The sequence below is a fragment of the Megalobrama amblycephala genome, linkage group LG20, assembly GCF_018812025.1.
Source record: "Megalobrama amblycephala isolate DHTTF-2021 linkage group LG20, ASM1881202v1, whole genome shotgun sequence".
Taxonomy (NCBI): Eukaryota; Metazoa; Chordata; class Actinopteri; order Cypriniformes; family Xenocyprididae; genus Megalobrama; species Megalobrama amblycephala.
The window spans coordinates 8,925,783-8,952,284 of NC_063063.1; the positions used below are offsets into that span (position 1 = coordinate 8,925,783).

The following is a 26,502-nucleotide window of genomic DNA, read 5'->3' on the forward strand; positions in this document are numbered from 1 at the left end:
ACTATTGTAACAACAGGAAATTATGCATAATTACAAGTAACTAACCCTAAACCAAACCCTGACTGTAACTGTAAATCTATAGTAAGTACACGTAGTTAATTAACATTACTCAGTACTACTTACAATGTATGAGTAATTACAATGTAACTATGGCACTTTAAAATAAAGTGTAACCATTATTACACATTCAAATTGACAGAACATGACATTAAGAATATAAAACAAAAACATTTGAACAAATTTGTGAAAACAATCCATCTCTCTCACAGTATTTTAACCATCAGCTCTGAATGTCAGTTAGGGTTGAATCCAGTTCTGCACAACATTTGCTCATGGTCAGGTGTTGAGAGTGGGTGTGCGTTAGAAACTGAGGAACAGTCATTAAAGTCCAGGTGATAATTACCTCAACCCCCTCCTTCATTTTCCCACCTCCATTGATTTCTCTTTCCTCCTTTTCCATTTGGTGATGGACAAAGAAAGAGTTTAAAATAAGGTTAGGTAAACAGCACTCAAGCACAGGGTGCTGAGAGAGATACTTCAAATAAGTACATGTTAGAAAAGTGGTTTGATATATTTTATTTGATTTTTACATTGTGGTTGTTCTTGAACTGACAACCAAGGCAAATACCACTGAATGTGCAGGGTGATGAATTTGGTGTTTCTGATGTGGATTTTAATGCAATTTGGACTGACGAGTTGTGCATTTTGATTCTAAAGCAATTTTATCTAGTATGACCAGGAACATCATTAGAAAAGGGCCAATCTTGATGTCATGTGCACTTCAATTCTAAATCATCATAAAGTCCACTAGAAGGCACTATTTTCCACATCTTAGAAGGACTTCTGTCTTGAATGCAAGGCAGTCATTCGAGTTAGGAAGTATTGAAAGTCTTTTGCCACTTGCCCTTTACCCTGATTTTTTTTCTCTTTTGGAGTTTTTCTATCTGGCCCCTGAGATCTTTTCTTTGAGTCTGCGTCGGAGCTCCTGTCTGAGTAGATCTCTTTCCTTACGGATTCCCTGGAGCACAGTGCGGTTCTCCTGAGCCCTTCGCACCAGATATGGCAGTGTGTCGTCCACTGAGCCGTACGGCACTGACTTATACACTGAGAAACCATGCTGGGCTGAGATGAGAAGATGAATTTGAGAGTTGAAAGGTGTTCCAGAGAGGAAAGGAAATGAATTCATTCAGTGCTATTGAATAAAATGAGACTTCTTACCTAGAGTAAGAGACACATGGTCACACATGCCCAGCAGCTGACCAAAACAGACAGAGTTGCCGTCTCTGTGAAGCCCCAACTCTTCCATCCTGAAATACAGAAACAACATACATATAAACGACTGATAATGATTTGTCAGTGGAATGGGCGGTTTAAGAAGATGTACCGTGTCACTGCCCGTCTGACTGATTCTTCATTGTGAGTGGCCACAATAATCATATAACGTTCAGGTTTCTCTGAAATGAGGTTCAGCATGATCTCTAGACATCCATTATAACTGCAAATAAATGAAGACAAAAGGCAAAACACAAAATGCAAGGGAAAAAAGTAATAGTATTAGATTTTAATACATAAAGTGTGGTTTATACATTTTATAGATCATTATAAAAAAAAATGTCATGATGTCAATCACAATCTTAAAATTCCCTGATATTTCCAGGTTATTAATTCCCATGGAATCTGCAAAATGATGACTTTTCCCCCCCATATTTAATGTCATTTGGAGTCTAAGAATCACCTGTCATTAGTATGTTCCCATGATTCATGAATTGGATCTGTTCGCCCTTCTTTTTGGGCTAGTTTTCTCTCTTTGTCCATGTAAGCACCTCTGACGAGTTTAACGCCAATACAGAAAGTCTGATCGATGGATGTCTGAATGGCATCAAGTAATAGATTCTTTGATTCCTGTATGTGAAGAAACAAAGTATATCTGTAAAGCCATTAGATATATAGATTGTGCTTTTTATACATTTTTTCACTAAATAATGAAGGCTTGTGGCAACCTTAAGGTAGCACTGATATGTGTTCCAGATCCAGGCGCTTTGTTGATTGAATTTCTTCATCATTGCCATGGTGATGAGTGACAGGGCAGGATTCATGTAAGTGTACTCAGCATCCACCAGAACACAGACTTTATTAACACTTGCCTATAAACACAGTGTGTGTAGTATGTTTGATCATTCCCAGCATTAACATTAATGTTCTTTTAGCTTTAATATTTTGTCAACTTTTTTGTTACCTCTCCTATTTTGTTGAGTCTCCGAAGGCCTAATAGTAAGTGTGTGTTTTCACTCTCAGTCAGACCAGGAAACATGACTTCCTATTGGTTAAAAAGAAAACCATCTAAAGCAATAAGAATTAAATAAATAGCTGATTATAATAAGCTTGTGGTGTGCTACAGAAAAGAAATTAAAATATCTGTACCTCTCCCTCCATGGCTCTCACAAGCATGTTCAGATCATACTGCTCTGTCTTCAGCAGAGACGTCAGCTTAACCTGTACAGGAATTAATAGAGTCACTCATACTGCAAGCAACATTTATAGAGAGATAAACATTTCTAGTAAGAAAAAGTAATGTTTCTTGAGCAGCAAATCATCATATTAGAATGATTTCTGAAGGATCATGTGACACTGAAGACTGGAGTAATGATGCTGAAAATTCAGCTTTGCCATCACAGGAATAAAGTATGTTTTAAAATATATTCAAAGAGACTGTTATAATTTCAAATGTTATACTACTACTGTTGTTACTGTATTATTGATCAAATAAATGCAGCCTGGGTGAGCAAAAGAGACTTCTTTCAAGAACATTTAAAAAAATCTTAATTATTCCAATGCATCAGACAAAGAACCTTAGAATCTGAACTCATAAGAATCAATCTTTATATTGGGATGAGAGGAAACACCCACACACAGCTCAGGGCTGACTAGAGCTGTGATCTTCAGCTGCATCATGGGATTCTTACTCCAGCCGTTAATGTGAGACATGCGGACACACTCCAGCATGGCCGCCAGGTTGTCTTCATATCGCTGTTCCCTGTAGATATAATGTGGTCCATAATCAAAGTCAGTACTTGCTTACAATGAAATGTTCTACAATCCTACCACTTTATAAATCAAACTATAAACTATATTACAAACTATATCACATCACTACAAATTCACCATAATTCCTAGGAATCATTGTACAATATGGTAGAAAAGGGCTGAGAAATGTATAATGTGGAGCTCCAAGTGCAGGCTCACTGGGTCCCACAGCGCAGCTCAGCCTCTGGACTTAGTGGGTCTCATGGTGCAGCTGCATATCTGGGCCCAGTGGGCCTTGTGGTGCAGCTCATCATCTGAGCTCAGTAAAGCCCCTAGTGTACTTCAGTTCTGACACAAATGCTTAGGTGAACAGCAGAAAGCAATGGGCCGGGGCAGTGTTGCCATCTTGCGAACAAATTCAATTGTGCAAAAAAAGGTGGAAGTTTTTTTTTTTTTTTTTTTACATAAAACAATTGCACTGTATGTTTTGTGTTTACAAAAATATGCCCTCATATAGGCAAAAATGCACTTTACCCATTCTATGCTGTCTGATTTATTGCATTTTATGACAAAATCTGAATCTTACCCAATGCTCTCTCCTAGGTCCTCTTCAATGGGGACGGCTAACATGGGGTGGAGCCCCAGCGAGCTCATTTTTTGCATGCAGTCTGCGATCTCGCGTTCTGTTTCCCCAGCAACAAACTGAGCGTACACAGATGGGCGTACAACCATGGAGAAACCTCGCTTACCCAAAACCACCCTCGTGAAGGTCATCAGCTTTGTTAGACAAGAGATAACAAGAAACATTACTGCAATTACATGTTGTCCTCTCCAGGACGCTACACACCATAAAACCATTAGTAAAAATTCAAACATCGAATACAGTTATGATAACCTACATTCTAAATGATACTATGGCATTTGTAGTACATTCTATAGAGACAGTGTCTGTTCCCTGAATAGAAAGAACAAATATATTTACAACAGGACAAGATAATAGTGAATAGTTTGCTTCTTGTAACAGGAGATCCTCTCCTCAATATTATTAACTCTCTAAGTCATGCAAGAGATAACTATATTATTGGCCAGCTCTTTATATAAAGTTAATGAAGTGTTTGATTAAGATGGTTCTGATCCTACCTGTCTGACCGTTACCCTTTTGTTTGTGTAAATGAGGAAGCATCTAATCTTACAGCGGTCAAATATGGAGTGCCTCAGGGATCTGTATTAGGCCCTCTGCTGTTTTCATTATACATACTACCAGTGGAAATATTGTTAGAAAACATGGGATTAGTTTACACTTTTATGCAAATGATACTCTATCTCTATACTTTTGATAGTACCAAGTATCAAAATCTACTAAAGGTGGTAGAGCATTACGTATTTGGATCCTAAACTCTGGAATAGGCTTATTGAAAATGTTTGGGGCTCATACACGCTCTCTATATAAATCTAGACTAAAGACACATCTATTTAGCCAAGCATTTACATAATGCTTCTCATAAACTACAATTATATCTCATGAAATAGTACAAAATTATCATATTTCGCCTAAAATGCACCCCAAAGTAACTACAGATTGCGCCAACTCTAGATTGGACATAGTCTTTAAGATGATTTCAGGCGACGCTGACTATTGTGAAGACTTCAGATGACTCCAACTTTAGATTGACATACAAAACTGTCAAAGATCATCGTTTTACTGTAATCATTACGATCTCAAGTTGTAATCATTGCCTAACATCTACATGATATGTCTGCTTAACCGAATACATGATGTTTACTAACCACATAACTAGTATTTTACCACCATATGGACATTACTTTGACACTCATTCCGTGAAGCTGCTTAGAAACATCGTGAAATGGGCTATACAAATAAACTTGGATTATTAGCAATTATGTTTGTTTCATTAGTGGTTAACAAAAATCTAGATGTTGCTGATGTCCTTACCTTTCCACAGTTGTTAACCAGCGCAGGGAACGAGCAAAGCCTGAAGACTCCTAGAGCTCGGATCAGCTCCCAAAAACTCTTCGCCTTGAATGCTTGAGGATCCTCAAAGGTCAGAAAGCCAGGTGATGAGGGGTTACAGAGGTCTCGACCACGTTTTGCGGCGGGGACTGCGAAGCAGCCACACTCTTGAGCCGCATAGATAAGAGACGACTTAACACCGGTGGCCGGAGAAGAGAACACATCTCTACTGCTCTCACAATTCTTAAAGAGAGGCTGTTTTTATGAGACAACTATTGATCAATGCACAAATCTAATCTTAAGAGTTGCAGAAGTGACACATTGCAGCCGTTCTATCAGCAGTGCTTTAATATTCAGTGAATGTGTGTTGTATATATTCATACATACAACTACATCTACACATACAGACCAAAACGATTTGGTTTCTACAGATAGACCTCTACAGACCAAACATCAATGTCACCTGTAAGCATATAAACATGGGAAAGAAGCAGGAAAAGATTTTACTTTAGAGTCCAACTCTGTAAAAATTGTACTAACACAGAAGTAGGGTGTAAATTGACAGGAAATTTAAAAAATAACTTCTCTCACCTGTAATTATGGACGCCAAGACCAACATATGCAGGTTCTGTGCAATGTTACCAGTGCAAATAAACACAGGATGAGAGCAAATGAATGGGGCAGAGAGAGGGGAGGTTCATTTTAGGCATATTGGTTAATGAATGACGTGCCGTTTGAACTTTGGGACATTAAGGGTAAGGGGTAGACACATTGTGCCCCAACTTCTTTGCAAAATATGACAGAACATCAATAGCTACTTTTTAAATGCTTGACACGTTTAAGAAGTTTTAAACCAAATTTGGTACACTTTGAATTTGGAACCACACTGATATACTTGCTGGTTAATAACCACTTTGAAGTCACGGCATAGGTAATATTTCAAAAAAGCATTGATATTTATTAATTTAACAACTGCATAATTTTTAGGAAACGTTAAAAAAAAAAAAAAAAAAAAAAAAAAAGATGCCAAAAAGTGCAGCAAAAATGATAAGCAAGGGAACTGAGCAGATGTCAGACTGACCTTGGATCTTGGGAAGGAGACGCTGGTGTTCAGCAGAGTGATGTAATGGACAGAAGACTGTGCTAGACTTTGTCCTGAACAGTCAATACTAACAAACAAGAGTCAAAATTGACTCCAAACTCCCTTCAACTTTTCAGTTACTCTGAAACATTTAGAAAAAAACAAAAAGCTGCGTCTGACATCACACTGTTTCAGTGGTTTCAAATGCAATGAGACTTTAACATCGATCCACTCTTTGTATTACCAGCATTATATTAATATGACTGTAATCAAACTTTCTGTAACAAGTTGGAAGCACTGTCCGTAAATAATGTTTTACAGACTTTTTCTTCTGCAAAATGAATTCATTTGACCTTTGAGATGTGTTCCATTAGTTATATTTTGTTTAGTGGTCACTGTGCTTACGGTCTTCTTCATTGGCTTAAAATGGCTCATCATATGGCTTAACAGCATTTAGTAAATGTTTATATAGGTCAAGAGCTTGTAGATCAGTGAAGGTCTGTGGGTTTTGTGTGGGATAGTGTGTTATACACAGAAAATGTGTTTTGTTCGAACACCTGCTTTCAAAAAACAGATTTCCCACTATACCTGCCACGATCATGGATTTATGATCACCATTATCATACAAATAATTGTGTAATTATTTGATTCTGTTTTGGTTTTGTTACTTGCAGTGTAAGCCTAACACATTATTATGTATTCTTAATTATGTATTGACAGCCAATCAGAATCCACCAACTCTAAAGAGCTTGAACATTTAAAGAGACAGGTGACTTTAGTGACTTTAATTTACGTAATAGTGTGTGTAATAAACAGAACGTTGTGCATTTGTGTTGACGTTAAAACAGTTATTCTTGGTGTTAATGGGCCTTTACTGCGTTTTTTTTTTTTTTTTTTAAAGTAAAATTGACACAAAAATATTACATACTACATATAACATATAAAGTCATAATTAAGACAAATCATAATTATGAAATAAACTAAAAACTATGAGTAAAAATTGACATTTTTCTGCATTTCAAGGCATGCAATACTGTAATTTTGATATGACAACGGGTTTCTATGGCAACAGTATCAAAATGTGTATATGAATCTGCAGCGGTCACGTGGTACAAGCAGGTACATTTAAAATTCCCAGTTTATAAGTTGTAATTATGAGCTCTACCAGGATGCGAACACTTTTTACAAGTTGAAATGTTGTAATTACAGCATGGCGTGAATGTGCCTAAAATAATGAGATAAAGTTGAAATTATGACATACAAAGTTCATTATGAGATTAAAAGTTGAAATCGAGACAAAAAAGTCAAAATTATGATGTAAATTTCATCAATTTCGATTTTTTGTTATAATTGTCAATTTCAACTTGAATGACTGTCATAATTATGATATTCATCTCATAAATATGACTTAGTATGTCAATTATGATTTACAAAAGCTTTTTTTTTTTAAACGCAGAAATGGGCCTCCATAGCATTAAGACTGAAAGGTGACTTTTTAAAGCAATATTTGAGTAGTTTGTTCCATTACTTCATGTTTGCTTCATCAAAGCATATTGCAAATGAACATGTTAAACAGGTTTACAGATCATTTTCACCATATTCTACACCACAAAATGGGCTCAGTGCTGAAACCGTACACAAGATGATTGTGTATGCCATTGTTTGGTGAATTTTTGTATGCGAAATCCAGCCATTTCAACAGCAAATCCACGTGATTTGAAATTTCACATGTACGATTTTGCAAGTTTTCAAGCCACTGCTTGGCTTGAAAGCGAAGTCTGTGTATAATATATACAGGTGCTGGTCATATAATTAGAATATCATAAAGTTGATTTATTTCACTAATTCCATTCAAAAAGTGAAACTTGTATATTATATTCATTCATTACACACAGACTGATATATTTCATATGTTTATTTCTTTTCATTTTGATGATAACTGACAACTAAGGAAAATCCCAAATTCAGTATCTCAGAAAATTAGAATATCGTGAAAAGGTTCAATATTGAAGACACCTGGTGCCACACTCTAATCAGCTAATTTACTCAAAACACCTGCAAAGGCCTTTAAATGGTCTTTCAGTCTAGTTCTGTAGGATACACAATCATTGTCCAAAAGACGACCACTGACACCTTGCACAAGGAGGACAAGATACAAAAGGTCACTGCAAAAGAGGCTGGCTGTTCACAGAGCTCTGTGTCCAAGCACATTAATAGAGAGGCGAAGGGAAGTAAAAGATGTGGTAGAAAAAAAGTGTACAAGCAATAGGGATAACCGCACCCTGGAGAGGATTGTGAAACAAAACCCATTCAAAAATGTGGGGGAGATTCACAAAGAGTGGACTGCAGCTGGAGTCAGTGCTTCAAGAACCACTACGCACAGATGTATGCAAGACATGGGTTTCAGCTGTCGCATTCCTTGTGTCAAGCCACTCTTGAACAACAGACAGCGTCAGAAGCGTCTCACCTGGGCTAAAGACAAAAAGGACTGGACTGCTGCTGAGTGGCTATGTTCTCTGATGAGAGTAAATTTTGCATTTCCTTTGGAAATCACGGTCCCAGAGTCTGGAGGAAGAGAGGAGAGGCACACAATCCACATTGCTTGAGGTCCAGTGTAAAGTTTCCACAGTCAGTGATGGTTTGGGGTGCCATGTCATCTGCTGGTGTTGGTCCACTGTGTTTTCTGAGGTCCAAGGTCAACACAGCCGTATACCAGGAAGTTTTAGAGCACTTCATGCTTCCTGCTGCTGACCAACTTTATGGAGATGCAGATTTCATTTTCCAACAGGACTTGGCACCTGCACACAGTGCCAAAGCTATAAGTACCTGGTTTAAGGACCATGGTATCCCTGTTCTTAATTGGCCAGCAAACTCACCTGACCTTAACCCCATAGAAAATCTATGGGGTATTGTGAAGAGGAAGATGCGATATGCCAGACCCAACAATGTAGAAGAGCTGAAGGCCACTATCAGAGCAACCTGGGCTCTCATAACACCTGAGCAGTGCCACAGACTGATCGACTCCATGCCACGCCGCATCGCTGCAGTAATTCAGGCAAAAGGAGCCCCAACTAAGTATTGAGTGCTGTACATGCTCATACTTTTCATGTTCATACTTTTCAGTTGGCCAAGATTTCTAAAAATCCTTTGTTTGTATTGGTCTTAAGTAATATTCTAATTTTCTGAGATACTGAATTTGGGATTTTCCTTAGTTGTCAGTTATAATCATCAAAATGAAAAGAAATAAAATTTGAAATATATCAGTCTGTGTGTAATGAATGAATATAATATACAAGTTTCACTTTTTGAATGGAATTAGTGAAATAAATCAACTTTTTGATGATATTCTAATTATATGACCAGCACCTGTATGTATGTATGTGTATATATGTACACACACACACACACACACACACACACACACACACACACACACAGCTAAACGTTTTTGCACGCGAGTTTTTACAGAAATTAATTTAGCTGAATTACACCTTAATTCAGCATGCTAAAGAACATGAAAATATTGTTACAATAAACCTGTGCATGAGGAGGAAATGTTTGAAACCTTCACACAAATGACTGATGGAAACTCTACTTCATTTTGACTGAATAATCTTTATTAATTCACCAGGTTGTAACACAAAAAACTTGATATTTCTTCCCTGCCAACTATATTATCTCCACAACTGCTAGTCCAGGACCCTCGACACTGTAAACTCAAATTATAGATAAACATGCTAACTGTGGTGCCATTTTATGCATTAACAATAAAATTGAGCTTATATGTTTTGGTGTTATCTGCAACTAAAGCACTGCAAAACAGAGGGTAAGGCTGATGTATTGAAACAGATCTGGAGTTGGTGGCTGGATAAGCAGAGGAACCTGCAGTCTGGTTCTGGAATGAAGCCGTGTTTGAACAGGCCGCGCTGGGATCAGTATGAGCTCTGGTTCTGGTTCCTGTATCCTCCTCGCTGGTAGTTCTGTTTCTGCTGGTAACCACCTTTCTGATCTATAGCAGTGACAGAGAACAGAAAGAGACGGCGATATTGGACTTCAGAAGTCATACATGCGGCATTTCCTGTTCATATCAAGACACTGAAGCTGTTTTGAGGTTGTCAAGAAAGAACGAGACAGTGAGCAAGAAAAAGTGAAGAGGGCCTTTGAACAACCAGATGGAGAGTTGCCACTGCATTCATTGGTAAAAGTAGAAATGAGTGAGAAACGGGTGAGTAAGATGAAGAGATGAATGAATGATTTAACGTGTTCATAACCACCTCGTTGGTAACCTTGCTTCTGTTGGTAACCTCCCCTCTGGTCTGGAGCTGCATAGTGAAAAGTGTTTAGAGACACAGGCGGACAAGCACTTTCACCCACACAAAGCACTTCAACACACACTTTTGTAGCAACATTTCACAGCAGCCGCATCAAGTGACCACAAGCGACGAGCACACAAGGGTACAAACTGAGTGTGTATGGATTGTCATATACTCTATCATGGTCGTGTGTTCAGATGACTGCGGAAATGATTACCTCCTCTCTGGTAGCCTTGCTTCTGTTGGTAACCACCTTTCTGATCTGTGTGAGAGAAAGAGAGGTTTAAGTCATGTGAAATTATGGTGGGATATATATATATTAATATATTTTAAAATATATTTTATTTCTGTGATGGCAAAGCTGAATTTTCAGCAGCCATTTCTATCCAGTCTTCAAATAATTTTATTACATTACTGTTTATACTGAATTTTTAATGAAGTTGTGTAAACCACTCTTCATTCGTGTTAACTGCATTAGTTTGATCGAAATATTTGATTTTACATGAGGTAACGTTTAATTGCAATATTGCCATACTGCAAAATCCCATTATAATCGCAGTCGGGATCATCAATATGTACGCCCCCAATATTTGCATATACCAGCTCATGTTCAAGGCAAGGCAGTATTAACGTCTGGATCTGTGCACAGCTGAATCATCAGACTAGGTAAGCAAGCAAGAACAATAGCGAAAAATGGCAGATGGAGCAATAATAACTGACATGATCCATGATAACATGATATTTTTAGTGATATTTGTAAATTGTCTTTCTAAATGTTTTGTTAGCATGTTGCTAATGTACTGTTAAATGTGGTTAAAGTTACCATCGTTTCTTACTGTATTCACGGAGACAAGAGCTGTCGTTATTTTCATTATTAAACACTTGCAGTCTGTATAATTCATAACCACAACTTCATTCTTTATAAATCTCTCCAACAGTGTGTAATGTTAGTTTTAGCCACAGAGCACTATCAAACTCATTCAGAATCAAATGTAAACATCCAAATAAATACAATACTCATATGATCTGATATGCTGCATGACGAACACTTTATAAAGATCCATTTTGAGGGTTATATTAGCTGTGTGAACTTTGTTTATGCACTGTATTATAGAGTCGCGAGCATGGGGCGGGGAGCGTGAGCATTTAAAGGGGCTGCAGCCTGAATCGGCACATATTTAATGATGCCCCAAAATAGGCAGTTAAAAAAATTAATAAAAAAAAAAAAACTATGGGGTATTTTGAGCTGAAACTTCACAGACACATTCAGGGGACACCTTAGACCTAATTACATTTACAAAACTAATATATGAAATGATTTAATAACTGATCTTGATATGAAAGTGATCTTTAATCAAGTCTTGTTTTTCTAACATCAGTATATCATGTACCTCTGTTGAAGTAGCCTCCATAGACGCCCTGTTTGAGGTCGAACACACGTTCATTGTTCTCCACCAAGCCGCCCAGTTTCTCGGCCAGCTGCAGGGCCATATTCTGCAGGGATGTGGGCTCTGTCCTGTGCATCACCACCGTCTGGGTCGGCTGGTCTAGTGATGCCTAAGCAAATTACAGAGAAGAGACAAATGAAGTTGCCAGTATAGATAGAGGATGGAATAGTTAGGGTAAAACGGACTGTTTTTCTTTTACCATGAGTTCTTCATTGATGATCATCTTGCTTATAATGCTGTGCACTGTGGGTAACTCCAACTCAAACATCTCTGACAGAGTTTCCATACTGTAGAACAGAGGGAAAGAAAGTGATGAAGAGCTGCAAAAATCACTGGGGTCCATTTAAAACATTCAAAAGGACAGTTCAGCCAGAAATAAAAATGCTGACATTTTTAGTAAATTATTATTATTTTTTTAAATTATGCACCCAAATTCTGGCCCTGAATATAGCACTAGGCAGTGTGTTGATCACATGTACCTGATCGAGTCATACACACTACTGTAGGTGAAAAGGTAAGTGCGCAGCGACTCCTCCTGGATCTTCCTGTAGGTTCAAAAAACACAACGAAAAAGTTAATTGAATTTAAATGTAAATGATCCTAAAATGATGTCAAGCATCATTTCTGTACCTGACGAGCATTTCCCGCACACACTGGGTTTCTGGGAACAGATCCCACACTTTGCTGTTCATCTTCTCATTGATGATGAAGGAATGGCACGTTCTCCAGTCTCCCATCTTCATGGCCTTGCTGGCGGCCACGACGTGCTCCCTCATGCTCTCGGGAGGACCTGAAGAGGACATGGAAAGAGAGGTCATTCATATTACTGAGAATAAAAGCTGATTTGTATCTCCCATCTCGCCTCCTTTCTTTCTCTCACTCACCCAGCAGTGGCTGTCTCTCGCCCACCCTCAGCTGGTGGTGGAACTGTTTGCTGATCATCCTGCGACGGGCATCAAACTCATGGGCCGCCATGTAAGGGATCTCTAGCAGCATGGCTGACACCAGGTACACACACTCCAAGAGCTCCAGATTAATGTGCATGTGGAACGGCACCTAAACGACAATGACAAACATTAAAGTGATAGATCATCCAATGATGAAAACTACCATTATTTGGTAACCCTCATATGCGTTTACCATATTTGATGTGCTCTATGTATGTGTACTGGTGAATTTTTGTGAATAAAACCTCAATTAAATCTCTTATGATCATCTTATGATCTCTCATATGTGTCTTTTTGGTTAAAATTGCTTATTACTATTATGCAAAGTTTTTAGGCAATTTTTGAAGCCTGAATATATCGATGTACAAACAACCTCCAACATAACCTCCATTTAGTCAAATATACCTAGCTACAAGCATCAAAATTAGGGATGAATGATATTGGTAATCATATATCAATCAAGTTTGAGTATTTTGATGAGTTTAATTACATTCTAAAAGAAGAAAAAGTTTGGTTATAATGGAATGTGGACATTAAAGGTGCCCTAGAATTAAAAATTGAATTTACCTTGGCATAGTTGAATAACAAGAGTTCAGTACATGGAAATGACATACAGTGAGTCTCAAACTCCATTGTTTCCTCCTCCTTATGTAAATCTCATTTGTTTAAAAGACCTCCGAAGAACAGGCGAATCTCAACATAACACCGACTGTTACGTAACAGTCGGGATCATTAATATGTACGACCCCAATATTTGCATATGCCAGCTCATGTTCAAGGCATTACACAAGGGCAGGACGTCTGGATCTGTGCACAGCTGAATCATCAGACTAGGTAAGCAAGCAAGGAAAACAGCGAAAAATGGCAGATGGACCAATAATAACTGACATGATCCATGATATTTTTAATGATATTTGTAAATTGTCTTTCTAAATGTTTCATTAGCATGTTGCTAATGTACTGTTAAATGTGGTTAAAGTTACCATCGTTTATTACTGTATTCACGGAGACAAGAGCCGTCGTTATTTTCATTTTTTAAACACTTGCAGTCTGTATAATTCATAAATACAACTTCATTCTTTATAAATCTCTCCAACAGTGTGTAATGTTAGCTTTAGCCACGGAGCACCATCAAACTCATTCAGAATCAAATGTAAAAATCCAAATAAATACCATACTTGCGCGATTAGACATGTTGCATGATGAACACTTTGTAAAGATCCATTTTGAGGGTTATATTAGCTGTGTGAACTTTGTTTATGCTGTTTAAGGCAGTCGCGAGCTCGGGGGCGGGGAGTGCGAGAAATTAAAGGGGCCGCAGGCTGAATCGGTGCATATTTAATGATGCCCCAAAATAGGCAGTTAAAAAAATGAATTTAAAAAAAAAAATCTATGGGGTATTGTGAGCTGAAACTTCAGACACATTCAGGGGACACCTTAGACTTATATTACATCTTTTGAAAACACGTTCTACGGCACCTTTAAGTACTTCATAAATGTATACTTCAAGTGTTTTGCATTTTTAGATCAGTGTTGTGGTTTTGTTAAGCAGGCAAACTGGTAGATAATGTATTATGTTCATAATATCAACCACAACCAGAGAGCAACTTCCTACTAAAGCTACTAGATTTCAGTACTGACCAATCTTTCTCTACAGAACCAAGAGCTGCCGGTTTCTGACAGGTTTCACAAACTGATTTGATTTACAAGCTCTTGATTCGATGTCTTCAAAATTTAATGTTTGAATAAATCTGTCTTGAGAACAATTTATTACAGCCTAGAGCTGCACGATTAATCTTTAAAAGATCACAATCTTGATTCTGCCTCATTTCTAAATGACAATGATTCGCCCGTGTCTAATAAACTTTTGACAAAATCACACCGGAACATTCAAATATGCGTCGGCGCTGCCGCTGAGCCAGAGAAAGCAGTTGTCATGTATAGGTATGAAACAGCCTCTTTTCAACCACACAGTATCGTTATTTCTGTGTTGCAAATATTGATATTATCACAGAAGAACTGGAATAAGCATGTATAGTTCAGATATAAACACTGATGTCTACAGAAGCTATCAAAATTCATTCAATCATCTCTGTTTGAAACAAAAAAAAAAAAAAAATTGTGATTCTCAATTTATCCAGAACCGTGCAGCTCTATTACAGCCCTTATAGAACCCCTTACAAATGCTACTAAAAAATAAATAAATTTCAGGCATCAAAGTTAAAAAATTAAATCATATATTGAACATAAGCCACTGTGATGATTGATTTTAAAAGAGTAAACTGTCAGAACCGCCTGACAGGTGTGATGTACCTGTCGCCTCTTCTCGATCTTCTCCTGCTCAGCATTTCTCTCCTGCATGTTCCTCATGAGGAGTCCCTGTCCCAGCAGCTCCTTGGCTCTGCCGCTGGACTGGATGTCCAGAAGGGCATTGTGGGCGTCTTTAATCATGCCCTGACGGAAAGCACAGATGCCCAGCTGCACCATGGTCCTGTTGTACAGGATCTAAGAGAAAAGAAAAGAAAAGTTCAGCAAGGAAACCACCTCAAATCACACCAACCAACTGTTCTTCAGATACAAAGTGTGTATGAACCTGGACAGGAGGGTCGGCATGCTGGATGTTGTCTTGTAGGTGGCTCATGAGCATGAGGTCTCTGGCCTGGTACCAGCGGCTGTGCAGGGCATGATGGTAGATGTGGCACAGGATGGCGCAGGTACGGATACGGTCCGTGCGATCTTTGGCGTAGATAAACTTACACAAACGGTCCATGATTATAGCACTGTCCTCTCCCTCGCTCTCCTCCTGATCCTGCTCGGACTAATGGACAAAGAAGCCAAAGGTTAGGAGTGTAAACGAGTGGTCCAGTTAGCGGGTAAATGCTGTAACCACACAAAATGAAAAGATGTCACTGTCATTTATTCAACCTATTAGTTCAAACACCTGATTCATTAAAGGAACAAAGCAAGTTGCTGAATTCGGAACTGCATACTAGAATAGAGAATAAAAAGCAGCATAACGGACTCCTTTTGTACATGTAACATGGAAGCGAATGGTTTCAGAAGCCTTACACAACTTGCAAATGTCAATACATGCTCTTACATTAAAAACAAGGTGGATATCACAGAAATATCAGATGAAAACTCATTCAGGGGCATTTTTCATGCCATCTCTTGAATTGCAGGGTCATTTCAACTGCATTCTACTAGGCTACATCACACAGTGTTTTGAGTGACACTTGACAATGTCAGCTTCCACGTTGTTAAAACAACAATTATGAAATTAATCGTAGACGCTGCATATTGCACACTCCTACTGGTCCCACAAAGAATCTCTCTACATCAGTGCTGAGACACTCACCTTTGTCTCTCCCTGCAGGCCCAGGCTGCGACGGTGGGCTTTGTAGTCGAACTTGTAGTACGTGTGCATGATTCTGCGCAGGTAGACGCGACACACTTCCTCTGTGCTGCCTTTAGTCTCCAGATACTGCAGCAGGCGGTCAATGATGCCACACACACGGCCCTCGTCCTTCAGGTTATCAACATACTCTGCAAGAGTGTGAGAGGAAGCGTTATCACAACACATGCCGTCCTAATGAGCTTAAAGGTCGAAATCTGTCTTTACTCACCCTGAGAGTGAGGGTCTGTGTTCTGCATGATTTTGGTGAACTCTTCATCCATCCGCTCCACCAGAGTCAGAATACAGCCACGCACACGGAACGGCTGAAGAGAGGAGAAAGTGTTAATAAACAGCCTTAACAGTCACATTAACTAAATTTCACAGGCAAAAAAGGTTCATTGTCAATAGTGTAGCGAAGTATGAAGCACTGCTCTCACAGAAGTCACTTTCAAACCAAGCAGCTTTCTGTTGGTCAACATGGTGAATTCGTGTGACCAATATGAACGAGTGAAATTTGAGAGGGGAAATGTTTCTCCCTAACATGAAACTCCCAATTAGGGCTGCAAAATTAATCAAAATAAAACCGAAATTGCGACACGGCTAAGTGCAATCATCAAACCGCAAATGCTGAGATTTAAAAGTTTGCAACGGGTTAAAGTTCAAAAATGAAGAAATTAAGAGAGCCATAAATACTAGTATTGTAATTTACAGCTATAATGTAAATGTAAAATAAAATTATACTATACTTGATTTTTTTGTTTTACAGTGAAATATTAATATAGTAAAATTTCTTTTGTTTTTATTTATTAATTTTATATATTTTTATTTAATATTAATATAAATAATAATTACTATTATAATATTTATTATTTTATTGCCATATTAATATATTTAATCTCACAATTTTGGCCTAATTGCGCATTTTTTTTAAATTTGCATTTACATTTTTTTTTTTTTTATCATCAGAAGAGGAAAAAAAAAAAAGATTAAAAATAGATTTTTTTCCCTAAATTGTGCAGTCATACTTCCAGTTGTATTGATTCCTATTGAAATGACTGGATTTCGCCAGCCAAAATATCACAGAGAAAATGGTAGATGTGATCACACCTTTACACTTGTAACTGATCAAAAGTTAGCATGAAATGCTGTTCATGTGACGTAATATTAACCTGGTCAGAAACGGCCAGGTTCTCGCTGTCCTCTGCAATGTTTTCTCCGATGAAGATGTTGTTGTTGTTGAACAGGATGTCCAGCAGCTCATCGATGCAGTCCAGACACTTCTTCCACATATCCGCCTAAAGGAGGGTGAAAAAGGGCATCATGTAAAGGCTGGAATAAACAGCTTTTGCACACATTCTTGCCAATTTGCAGTCTGGGCAGATTTTGGGCAAATTTCACAGAAAATCATATAGTGCATGATAAACACACACTCAGATTTTTAGAATATGATTGTCCAGTAGGGCTGGACGATTATGGCCTAAAATCAAAACCTCGATTAATTGAACATTTTACCTCGATTACGATTAATAAACGATTATTTATTTATTTATTTTTTTTGCCCTCATAGTTCACTGACAAGGTTTGTACTGTAAATATGATTGACTATTAAAAGGTGGGATATTTTTTTCCTATTTAAAGAGTGATCTGACATAACAGCTCACTTTCAGCAGTTATTTTATCTATGCTTCATAACATTTCTTACAGATTTCTGTTCGTTGTAAATCAGATAAAGATAAATTAGAACAGTACCAGTACAAGTGATTGCGTGTGAATTAGTCATACCGTCTCTCTGTTCATTGTGAAGCTGTGGGTTGTAAATGGTTACTCCAAAAGTAGACAATATATGCTATAAGAAGTTTTGAGTTTCTAAGCTCCTTTAGTGATAAATCACAGGACAGCGCTGACTAGTTTCTGCTTTCCTCTCTGTGTGCGCGATCTTCACATTTTGCGCAGCTGTTTGTATGAGTGTTTGTGCCACACTGCAGCTGCGCGAGCGCGGTAGCTCGGAATAATAATACACATGATCGTCTAATCGCTTGAATGTACAAACCTTAAAACAAATACAACTGACAAAGTTTAGTGAAGATGCAAGGCTCACCGCTCGCGCGGCATCACTATGTGTTTTGTTTTTATGCCACTGACTGGACGGGGCGGAGTCATGTGGCTACACATGCGGTAATGTTTTTAAGGGGAAAGTATTAACAGGATTAAAAAAACGAAATAACCGACATGGGAAAATTATATCGGTTAGAGGTTCTGAATTTCGGTTTCGGTTACTTTTCGATTAATCGTCCAGCCCTATTGTCCAGTCAGATGATTTTAAACATGTTAGATATTTTGGGCATTGTTTTCATCTGCCATGTGTCTGCTAATGAGGTGCATGTTTCTGCACGAGTTTGTCATTTTCTGAATTACTTCTGTTAGAGTCTGTTAATGTGTGATTCTCAGTCATTTAGCATATGAGGCCCAGCTTTTCTCTGTAACAATATTCAAAGCCAGCAAGTGCATGATGCCTAGTGTTTACAAATCTGTTTCAATTCTGAAAGTCATGTATTGTATTATAGCCTTAAAGTGGACCTATTAAAAGTCTTGCTTTTGTTTTGGGGTCTATTAGAATAGGTTTGCATGCTTGAATATTGAAAAAACACATTTTTCACATATTTTGCAGCACTAATGCTCTGTTTAGTTCCTGTCTCTATGAAGCTCATCCATCCTAAAAGCTCAGTGCACTGTGATTGGTCAGTTGGAACAGTGTGTTGTGATTGGTCAACATCTTCCAGCATATTAAAGAAATACCACGGCCGTTTATTTTGCATATACCTCGGGTGGGAATTATTTAAATGAGGAATATTGTGACATGTTCATTCCCGGAAGAAAACTCAAGACTACAATGGAGGCGTTTCAGGGAGTTCAGAAACAGTGCACACTGATATAGGGTGTGCTTTGTACCTTTGCAAATCATTTTCAAGCTCAAATAGCAACATAAGTTGAAAATGCAAAAAAAAAGCATAATAGGTCCTTTTTAAGCTGAAAATGCTTGATGAATGTAATACAGTGATCTTCTCACCTTCATGAAGGCGGCCAGGTTGGGGTTGTAGTCGTATAGGGAGGCAATGATGTTGAACTTAATCTTGACAAGGATGCCTTCACCGAGGTTATTCTCATTAGAGATGCCAGCCAGAGAGTGAAGGAGCTCGATCTGAGCAGCTCTGCATGACAAGGGAATAAACACATTTTTGTTATGTTTTTGCCTGTTCATATTTACCATGTCAAAATGACAAGCTGAGCAGCTACAGTAAACTACCTTTCAAAAGTTTGGGCTCAGAAAGACAAGGACAAGTAAATTAATCAGAAGTGACAGTAAATCATTTGTAATGTTACAAAAGACTTCCATTTCAAATTAAAGCTATTCTTTGAACTTTCTATTAAAAGAATCTCAAGGATATATGGATCACGGTTTCTACAAAAATACAAAGCAGCACAACGGTTTTCAACATTGATAATAAGAAAAGTTTCTTGAGCAGCAAATCAGCATATCAGAATGATTTCTGAAGGATCATGTGACACTGAAGACGCTGAAAATTCAGCTTTGATCACAGGAATAAATGATTAAAATATGTTAATATAGAAAAATGGTTACTTTAAATGTAATTAAACTTACTGGCCCTCATACTTTTGAATGGTAGTGTATATATTAAAAAAATAAAACAAAAACAATTTTAAACATTCTATTTTCAAGTAGTGACTCTTGAATACACGATGTATAAATAACAATTTTTCCAAAAAAAAGTAGTTTTATGAAGTTTAATGTAATCATGAATACTGGGTGGTCCTACCATCTGAAAACCTTGCCGTCCACATAAAAAAATATCAAATTATATGATTTTTTTAAATATATAAATATTACTGACGTGGACACTGTCACAAGGGTCTAGCAGCTGCACTCATCAAAAGACTGATGATGTTTCATACCTGTCTGTTCCTTTCTTTCCTCTGGCCTGCAGGATCTCGTTGAGTTTCTTGATCACCACAGCAGTATTGATCTCCGTGCCTTTGGCGAACATCTTGGGCTTCTCCTTCACAAGCGGCACGCCGCCCTTCACCTTCTCCCATCCTCCTTCCTCTGCTTCTCCCTCTTCTTCACCCTCCTCCTCTGTTACCTTCTTCTTGGGTCTCCTCTTTCTGTCTTCCTTTTTGTCGTCCCTCCTGCGGTCGGACTGCTTGTCGCCGTCTTGAGTTCTGTGAGGGCAAGTGATTGTGAAGTCTCAGTGAAGAGTTTAAAACACTTGATGCCATCGAGGAACAAAGAAAAAAACAGTACAGGACAAAAAAATTATCTCGATTCTGTCTGGGATTTTGTCGTTAACTCTGTTTTGCATGTTCACATGAAGGGGTAGGAGTGTCTCGATTCTCTTTTGGTTGGAGGGGTAGGGGAAGGGGGAATGCACGATATCTAGCTTTATCAAGGGAAATATATATATACGATATCTAGGGAAATCTCACTTCCACCAGATCGCCTTCTGTATGAATCTTATGAAAAAAGCGTAACTGGCGTATAAGTGTTTTGAAACTCCACAAGGTGTTGCGCTTTCTTCGTAAGTTGAATACGGAAGGTGGTCTGGTGGAAGCTAGATATTTTTCTTTATAACTTGTTAAATATGTATTTTTTTTTTACACAAACACATCGCTTCATTTCAGAAGGCCTTTATTAACCCCCCGGAGCCGTGTGGAGTACGTTTATGATGGATGGAAGCACTTTCTTGAGCTTCATGCTCCCGTTACATCCCGTTCACTGCCATTATAAATCTCGGACGCGTCAGGATATTAATATAACTCCGATTGTGTTCATCAGAAAGAATAAAGTCATATACACCTTGGATGGCTTGAGGGCGAGTAAAGCTTGGGGTAATTTTCATTTTAAAGTGAACTAATCCTTTAAGAATCAGTCAAACGGCATGAGTGGAAGGGGGATCGAGCAGGATTTTGTGTTGCTGTTGATTTGCAGTCTCTTTTTAATGATTGACAAATGCGTAAGGCCTATCATCCTCACTTGCTATCTGGGGAATGAACCCAGTGCTACGATTGGTCGAACTCTTCTTTTGCTGTTGCTTGATTTGAGTACTGCGTGGGCACAGAGGCATCACCAGGTTTTTGCGTAGTTTAGAGTGACAAATCGTACCAGCGGACTTTAAGGTCAAAATGCGTACAAGTTTATGAGTTAATCATTAAGTCATTCATTTGTTCAATCATTGAAACATTCATTAAACGGATTAATTCAAATCAATTTCAAAATAAAGCAAAAACAGAAAATATTGTGCATAAAATGCAACTCAAAATGTTAACTTACTGATTATTTAACTGTTTTATAAAATCAATAGGACATTCACATGCTAATATTCGGGAAAAACAGCACTCGAACAAGACAAAAATACAAGATACAAGACAAATAAATGGCCCTGTATACTGGTGTGATGTCATTTAGAATAAAATCAGGCCAAATTGAAGTTCATTTGGAGTTTTTGCTGGAGTTTGAAACCGGTAAAAACTTTCAAACTACTTTTACAGTGAAAGCTTTCTGCAACATACTTGATAATTTCAAATCATTGTTAAAACAAAAATTACGATATCGTCAAAGACGATACAGATCACACACCCCTACTTATAAGAGCTTAAGGTTGAAGCACATACTTTTTGAGGAAAACCACAGCCAGTGATGCTGCAGTTCCTTCATTGTCTTCACTCTCACTGCCGCTGCCCACTGAATCAGAGCTCCAATGCTCACTCTCATCATCATCTTCACTCTCTGACTCTTCATCCTGACATAAAGAAAGTGATGAATCGTGAACACACAGTCATTTACCCTAAAATGACTTTATTAAATGGCCTGCCAAACGTGGAGAGTTTGGACTTACAGCAGCGCCCTTGAGGAACTTGCTGGCCTCTGGTGCCGCCTTCTCCTCTTCTTGAGGCTTCTTCTTCATAAAGCTCTTGGCAGTGACACCATCATCATCATCACTCTCCGAGGATGACCCTACACATCACACGAGCAAAGAAAGAGCAAATGAGGAAGACTCGAGACACACCATTACCATAAGCATAACTTTATGGCAATCGACAGCAGCTCAACAATAAAGAAGGCGGCTAACCACTGCCAATGTCATCCTTCTCCTCCTCTTCTTCAGCTGATTGCTCAGGGTTCTGCAATAAAAACAAAGCAAACATGAGACTGACAGCAAAGAAAAAAAGACATGTAACATGTAAGTATATGATATAAATGACTTTTTTTTTTAATTAACTACTGACAATTTAAGGAAAAATGTACTTAATTCTCATAAAGAAAGTAATGACACAACAGAAACATTTTTATCTTATTTTTTTGAGGTTTACCTATAAACAGGATTTCTGTAGAATTTTTAAAATCAAATTAACAACTTTAAGTGCAACAGTGCCACGCTTTGACCTTGAACATGCAACAATCACATTAATTTAAAGCATGGCCTTTAAAGTTTAATAATCACATTTGTCCAGATTGCAATTGCTGTTTATGTGCCCCCAAATATAAGACATCTTAAAATGATAATTAAGACTTCTGTTGTACCAAAATGTTTGATTTGATCAAAGTGAATTTAAGAACTAAGGACCCACTGAAATCCAGTAAAAATTCATAAACATTCTCATATACAAATAGCATTTGGGCTATAGTTCAGTACCTCTTTATAGCTGGCAATCTCTGTTTCAAAGTCCCTGTTGTATTTGCGGATCTTCTGGCGCAGTGTGCTCAAGGCTTTCGCATTGTTTTTGTTCATCTTCTTCTTCCCCTCCTTGTCCTCCCATAACTATAATGAAAACAAACACTGTTGACTGCTCATGAACAAGCATTAATCATGTGACTCTAGATTTCCTGCTGGCTCCAGAATGATCTACAGACCTGGTTGAGATAGTCCTCCAGATCAGCTAGCAGGCGGATGTAGAACTGCGGCACTCCCTCTTTGTCCACGATGGCTTTGCTTTTGATGAACGCTCGACACAACTGCTCAAACTCCTCCAGACATTTGGATATGTCTCGGATCTTCATGGCATTGCGGATCGTCTTGATAAAGTTGGTGAGCTCCTCAAACCTGAAACGCAAAGGACAGTGGAGCGTTTATAAATGAGGTCAGCGTAAACACTCCTTAATTCTTGAGTTCCAATGTTGTAAGTTCATATTTCGCACTCACCTCTTGTCCTTGGCACTGCGTACCACTCTTTTGGTGTCCTCCTCATCATCGCTCAGCAACAGGGCCCTAAAGAGACACCAGCAGAGTCACTACTGCATCACAACTGACCACTAAATCACATAACGGACCCACATTCACATTTCCTGGCTCCTCAGAAGTAGAAGTTGTCACTGATGGGTAAACATGAGACTATGACAAACCTGATTTTTGCATTGCTATTTGCGCATTGGAAAGAAAATGTTTCATGATAGTGTTTCCACTAGAAGTCAACCAATGTTTTTTACCAATTAATCTGCACCTATAATAGTTGCTTTGTGGAACTATCGAGTAGTGAACGGGAACTTTACTTCATAAAGTTTTAAATATGGATATTTTTCTTACAAAAAACCCATCGCTTCACTTCAGAGGGCCTTTATTAACCCCCTGGAGCCATATGGATTGTATTAATGATGAATGGATGCATTTATTTTGAGCTTTAAAACACACCCCCGTTGACCACGGTTATAATGCTTAGGAGAGACAAGATATTTTTAAATATATCTCCGATTATGTTTGTCTGAAAGAAGATAGTCATATACACCTAGGATGGCTTGAGGGTGATTAAATCATGGGATAATTTTCATTTTTGGGTGAACTATCCCTTTAACTATCCCTCTCCATATTTATATTTAATTGGTTATCAGCCATTTTAGTTACCGGTATCAGCAAATCAAAATAGGTCAATCTCTAGTTTTCACAACTTTCCGAAGAGAAAAAGAGAGAGAGAGAGAGAGAGAGAGAGAGAGAGAGAGAGAGAGAGAGAGAGAGAGAGAGAGAGACAGAGAGAGAGACAGAGAGAGAGAGAGAGAGACAGAGAGAGAGACAGAGAGAGACAGAGAGAGATGGAAGTCAGAAAAGAGAAAAATGTCAAATCTCAGGCAATGTATTAGAAACATGCTTGCAGCAATTATAACACAAAGTATGGTGTTAATAATAAAAGAAAAAAAAGAATAAAAATATAGCTCGCAGTCTGTGAAAAGGGTCCATACAGAAACACAAACTCACTGCTTGTTGAAAGTAGTCCCGGTCGCTTTCGGGGTGATCTCATCGGCGGACGAGGATTCCTCCGACTCGCTGTCGGATTTGGCGAAAAAACGTGACATAACAGACGGCTGCTAACACTGAAATGAGAAATACAGAAATGATGAGGAAACAAAAATGAGAGACTGAACAATACTGTTTCAACCTACAAGGCTTTGTTTAGAAGCAATTAACCCTTTAACAAAGCCTACAGTATCATATTTGATACTTTATAAATGTATGCAAATAAAAGGCCTTTTAGTATAATTGTAAACATCCATCCAGCTCATGGTTCATGCGTCTTTCTGCTGTAAAATCTTTACTGATTTTATAAAGTAAATACAAGAATAACCTTTAGATCATTATTAAAACTTAAATTTGCATATACATACACACACACACACATACATATTATATATATATATATATATATATATATATATATATATATATATATATATATATATATATATATATATATATATATATATATATATATATATATATATATATATATATATATATATATATATATATATATATATATATATATATATATGGGCTGCACAATTAATCGAATTTCTAATCACAATTACAAATATGGATGCCACAATTATGTAATCGTTTTTACTTCTACAGGTTATCTTAAGGTTTCTTTCCCCATTGTTTTAATTTTAGTTTTAGAATAACATTATGCATATTATAACCATGCATAAAGAATAACACTGTGCACATTATAACCATGCATATTTTTACTTTTTTTATTTAAAGAAGAATCCAAACCAATGTATAGGTATAAACCAATGAACATTTATTTGCAATATCTTTTGACATTTGAGGCTTAATGTTATAGAAAAGCAAACGTTTTCAGGAAGAGTGTTTTTAGCTTGTTTATTTTCATATAAAAATATGGCATACAGTTGCTTCAAACAATGGTATAAAGCTATTCAAAACATTATTCAATAATTGCAATTACAATTTCAAGGGAATAATCGACAATTTTGATTTTTGTCAATCGTGCAGCCCTAATATACATATACATATACATATACATATATATATATATATATATATATATATATATATATATATATATATACATATACACACACACACACACACACACACACACACACACACACACACACACATTTCACTCATTTGCACCAGCTACCAGAATTATCAACTTTTTGGCCATATAATAATAATAATAATAATATAATAATAATAATATCAACATCTGCACCAAATTGGATATTTTTGCTCATTTTGTGCCTAAACAGGTGTTTTGAGTGTGAGCTCCATATTGTTTATTGTATCATACATTATGAGCCATAGTAGCCTCTTGTATCAAATTTAATACAAAACACAAATACATAATATTTTTATTTTCTCTGAAGATTCAATAAACTGTCAGAGAAAACAGATTTCTCTTACTATTATTTCATATGTCAGGCTTTACATGCTTAATGGCATAAGTCAGAAAAATTTATCGGAAGTTTAAAACAAAATCCTTGTGTAGTTACTTAAACAAAAATGAATAAATAAGTAACAAAAGCTCTAATCTAGAGACGCATCACATGACGTCTGTACTGAAGCTGCTCCATCTGCTGATGAAATAACCAGAAACATCTCAGTTCACAACTGATAGAAGACCAAAGATGGAGCATTCATGGAAATAAACTATAACCAGTACGTCATTTGCTGTGCATGGAAACATATGTGCCTCGTAATATATGACTACTGCGCTGTTACATTAATAACCGTGAAGACATCGACGAAAACGTGCCGCGACCGGCTGATTCAGGCCTAACGGTAACATGTGTACGTAAATCATACAGAACCGACAGATACCGTAAATGACAAACACTTAACGCACCTGTTATCTGCTGAAAAACCTAAGATTCCTCGTTTGTGAACTCCCTTTTGTGTAGAGTTTAGAATCCAGATTTGCAATTTTGTCAGCACGGCGTGCGTCAAAGCCCTGTCGGCTACTTCCAGAGAGAGAGAGGAAGCGATAGAGACGCGCCAAACATACAGCTGA

General features: G+C 37.6%; 2 protein-coding genes across 4 annotated transcripts; both read right to left on the reverse strand.

The window, feature by feature from the left end:
- Window positions 1-564: 564 nt before the first annotated feature.
- prodh2 (proline dehydrogenase 2) lies at window positions 565-5,428 on the reverse strand. Its single transcript, XM_048170988.1, is given in 12 exon segments — window positions 565-922; window positions 924-1,122; window positions 1,219-1,307; window positions 1,385-1,495; window positions 1,736-1,902; window positions 2,001-2,144; window positions 2,237-2,317; window positions 2,422-2,493; window positions 2,908-3,034; window positions 3,611-3,801; window positions 4,979-5,145; window positions 5,148-5,428. Coding segments are annotated over 12 exon segments (1,512 nt in total). The 5' UTR covers window positions 5,221-5,428; the 3' UTR covers window positions 565-831.
- Window positions 5,429-9,672: 4,244 nt separating this feature from the next.
- Window positions 9,673-26,502, reverse strand: eif3c (eukaryotic translation initiation factor 3, subunit C). Of its 3 annotated transcripts, XM_048170983.1 has the most exons (23): window positions 26,338-26,501; window positions 24,444-24,559; window positions 23,400-23,465; window positions 23,111-23,300; window positions 22,893-23,018; window positions 22,329-22,380; window positions 22,095-22,213; window positions 21,871-21,998; window positions 20,155-20,421; window positions 19,250-19,391; window positions 17,352-17,477; window positions 16,412-16,505; window positions 16,144-16,331; window positions 15,379-15,603; window positions 15,099-15,290; window positions 12,723-12,894; window positions 12,469-12,628; window positions 12,318-12,383; window positions 12,038-12,125; window positions 11,782-11,947; window positions 10,608-10,652; window positions 10,352-10,399; window positions 9,673-10,086 (listed from the first exon to the last, which is right to left on the reverse strand). In XM_048170983.1, exons 2-23 carry the CDS (start codon window positions 24,539-24,541, stop codon window positions 10,010-10,012), a joined length of 2,835 nt encoding a protein of 944 aa, XP_048026940.1. In that variant the 5' UTR covers window positions 24,542-24,559; window positions 26,338-26,501; the 3' UTR covers window positions 9,673-10,009. The 3 variants fall into 3 exon arrangements, with proteins under 3 accessions (XP_048026940.1, XP_048026941.1, XP_048026942.1); XM_048170984.1 differs by lacking the exon at window positions 10,352-10,399; XM_048170985.1 differs by lacking the exons at window positions 10,352-10,399; window positions 10,608-10,652 and having other exon boundaries at window positions 26,338-26,502.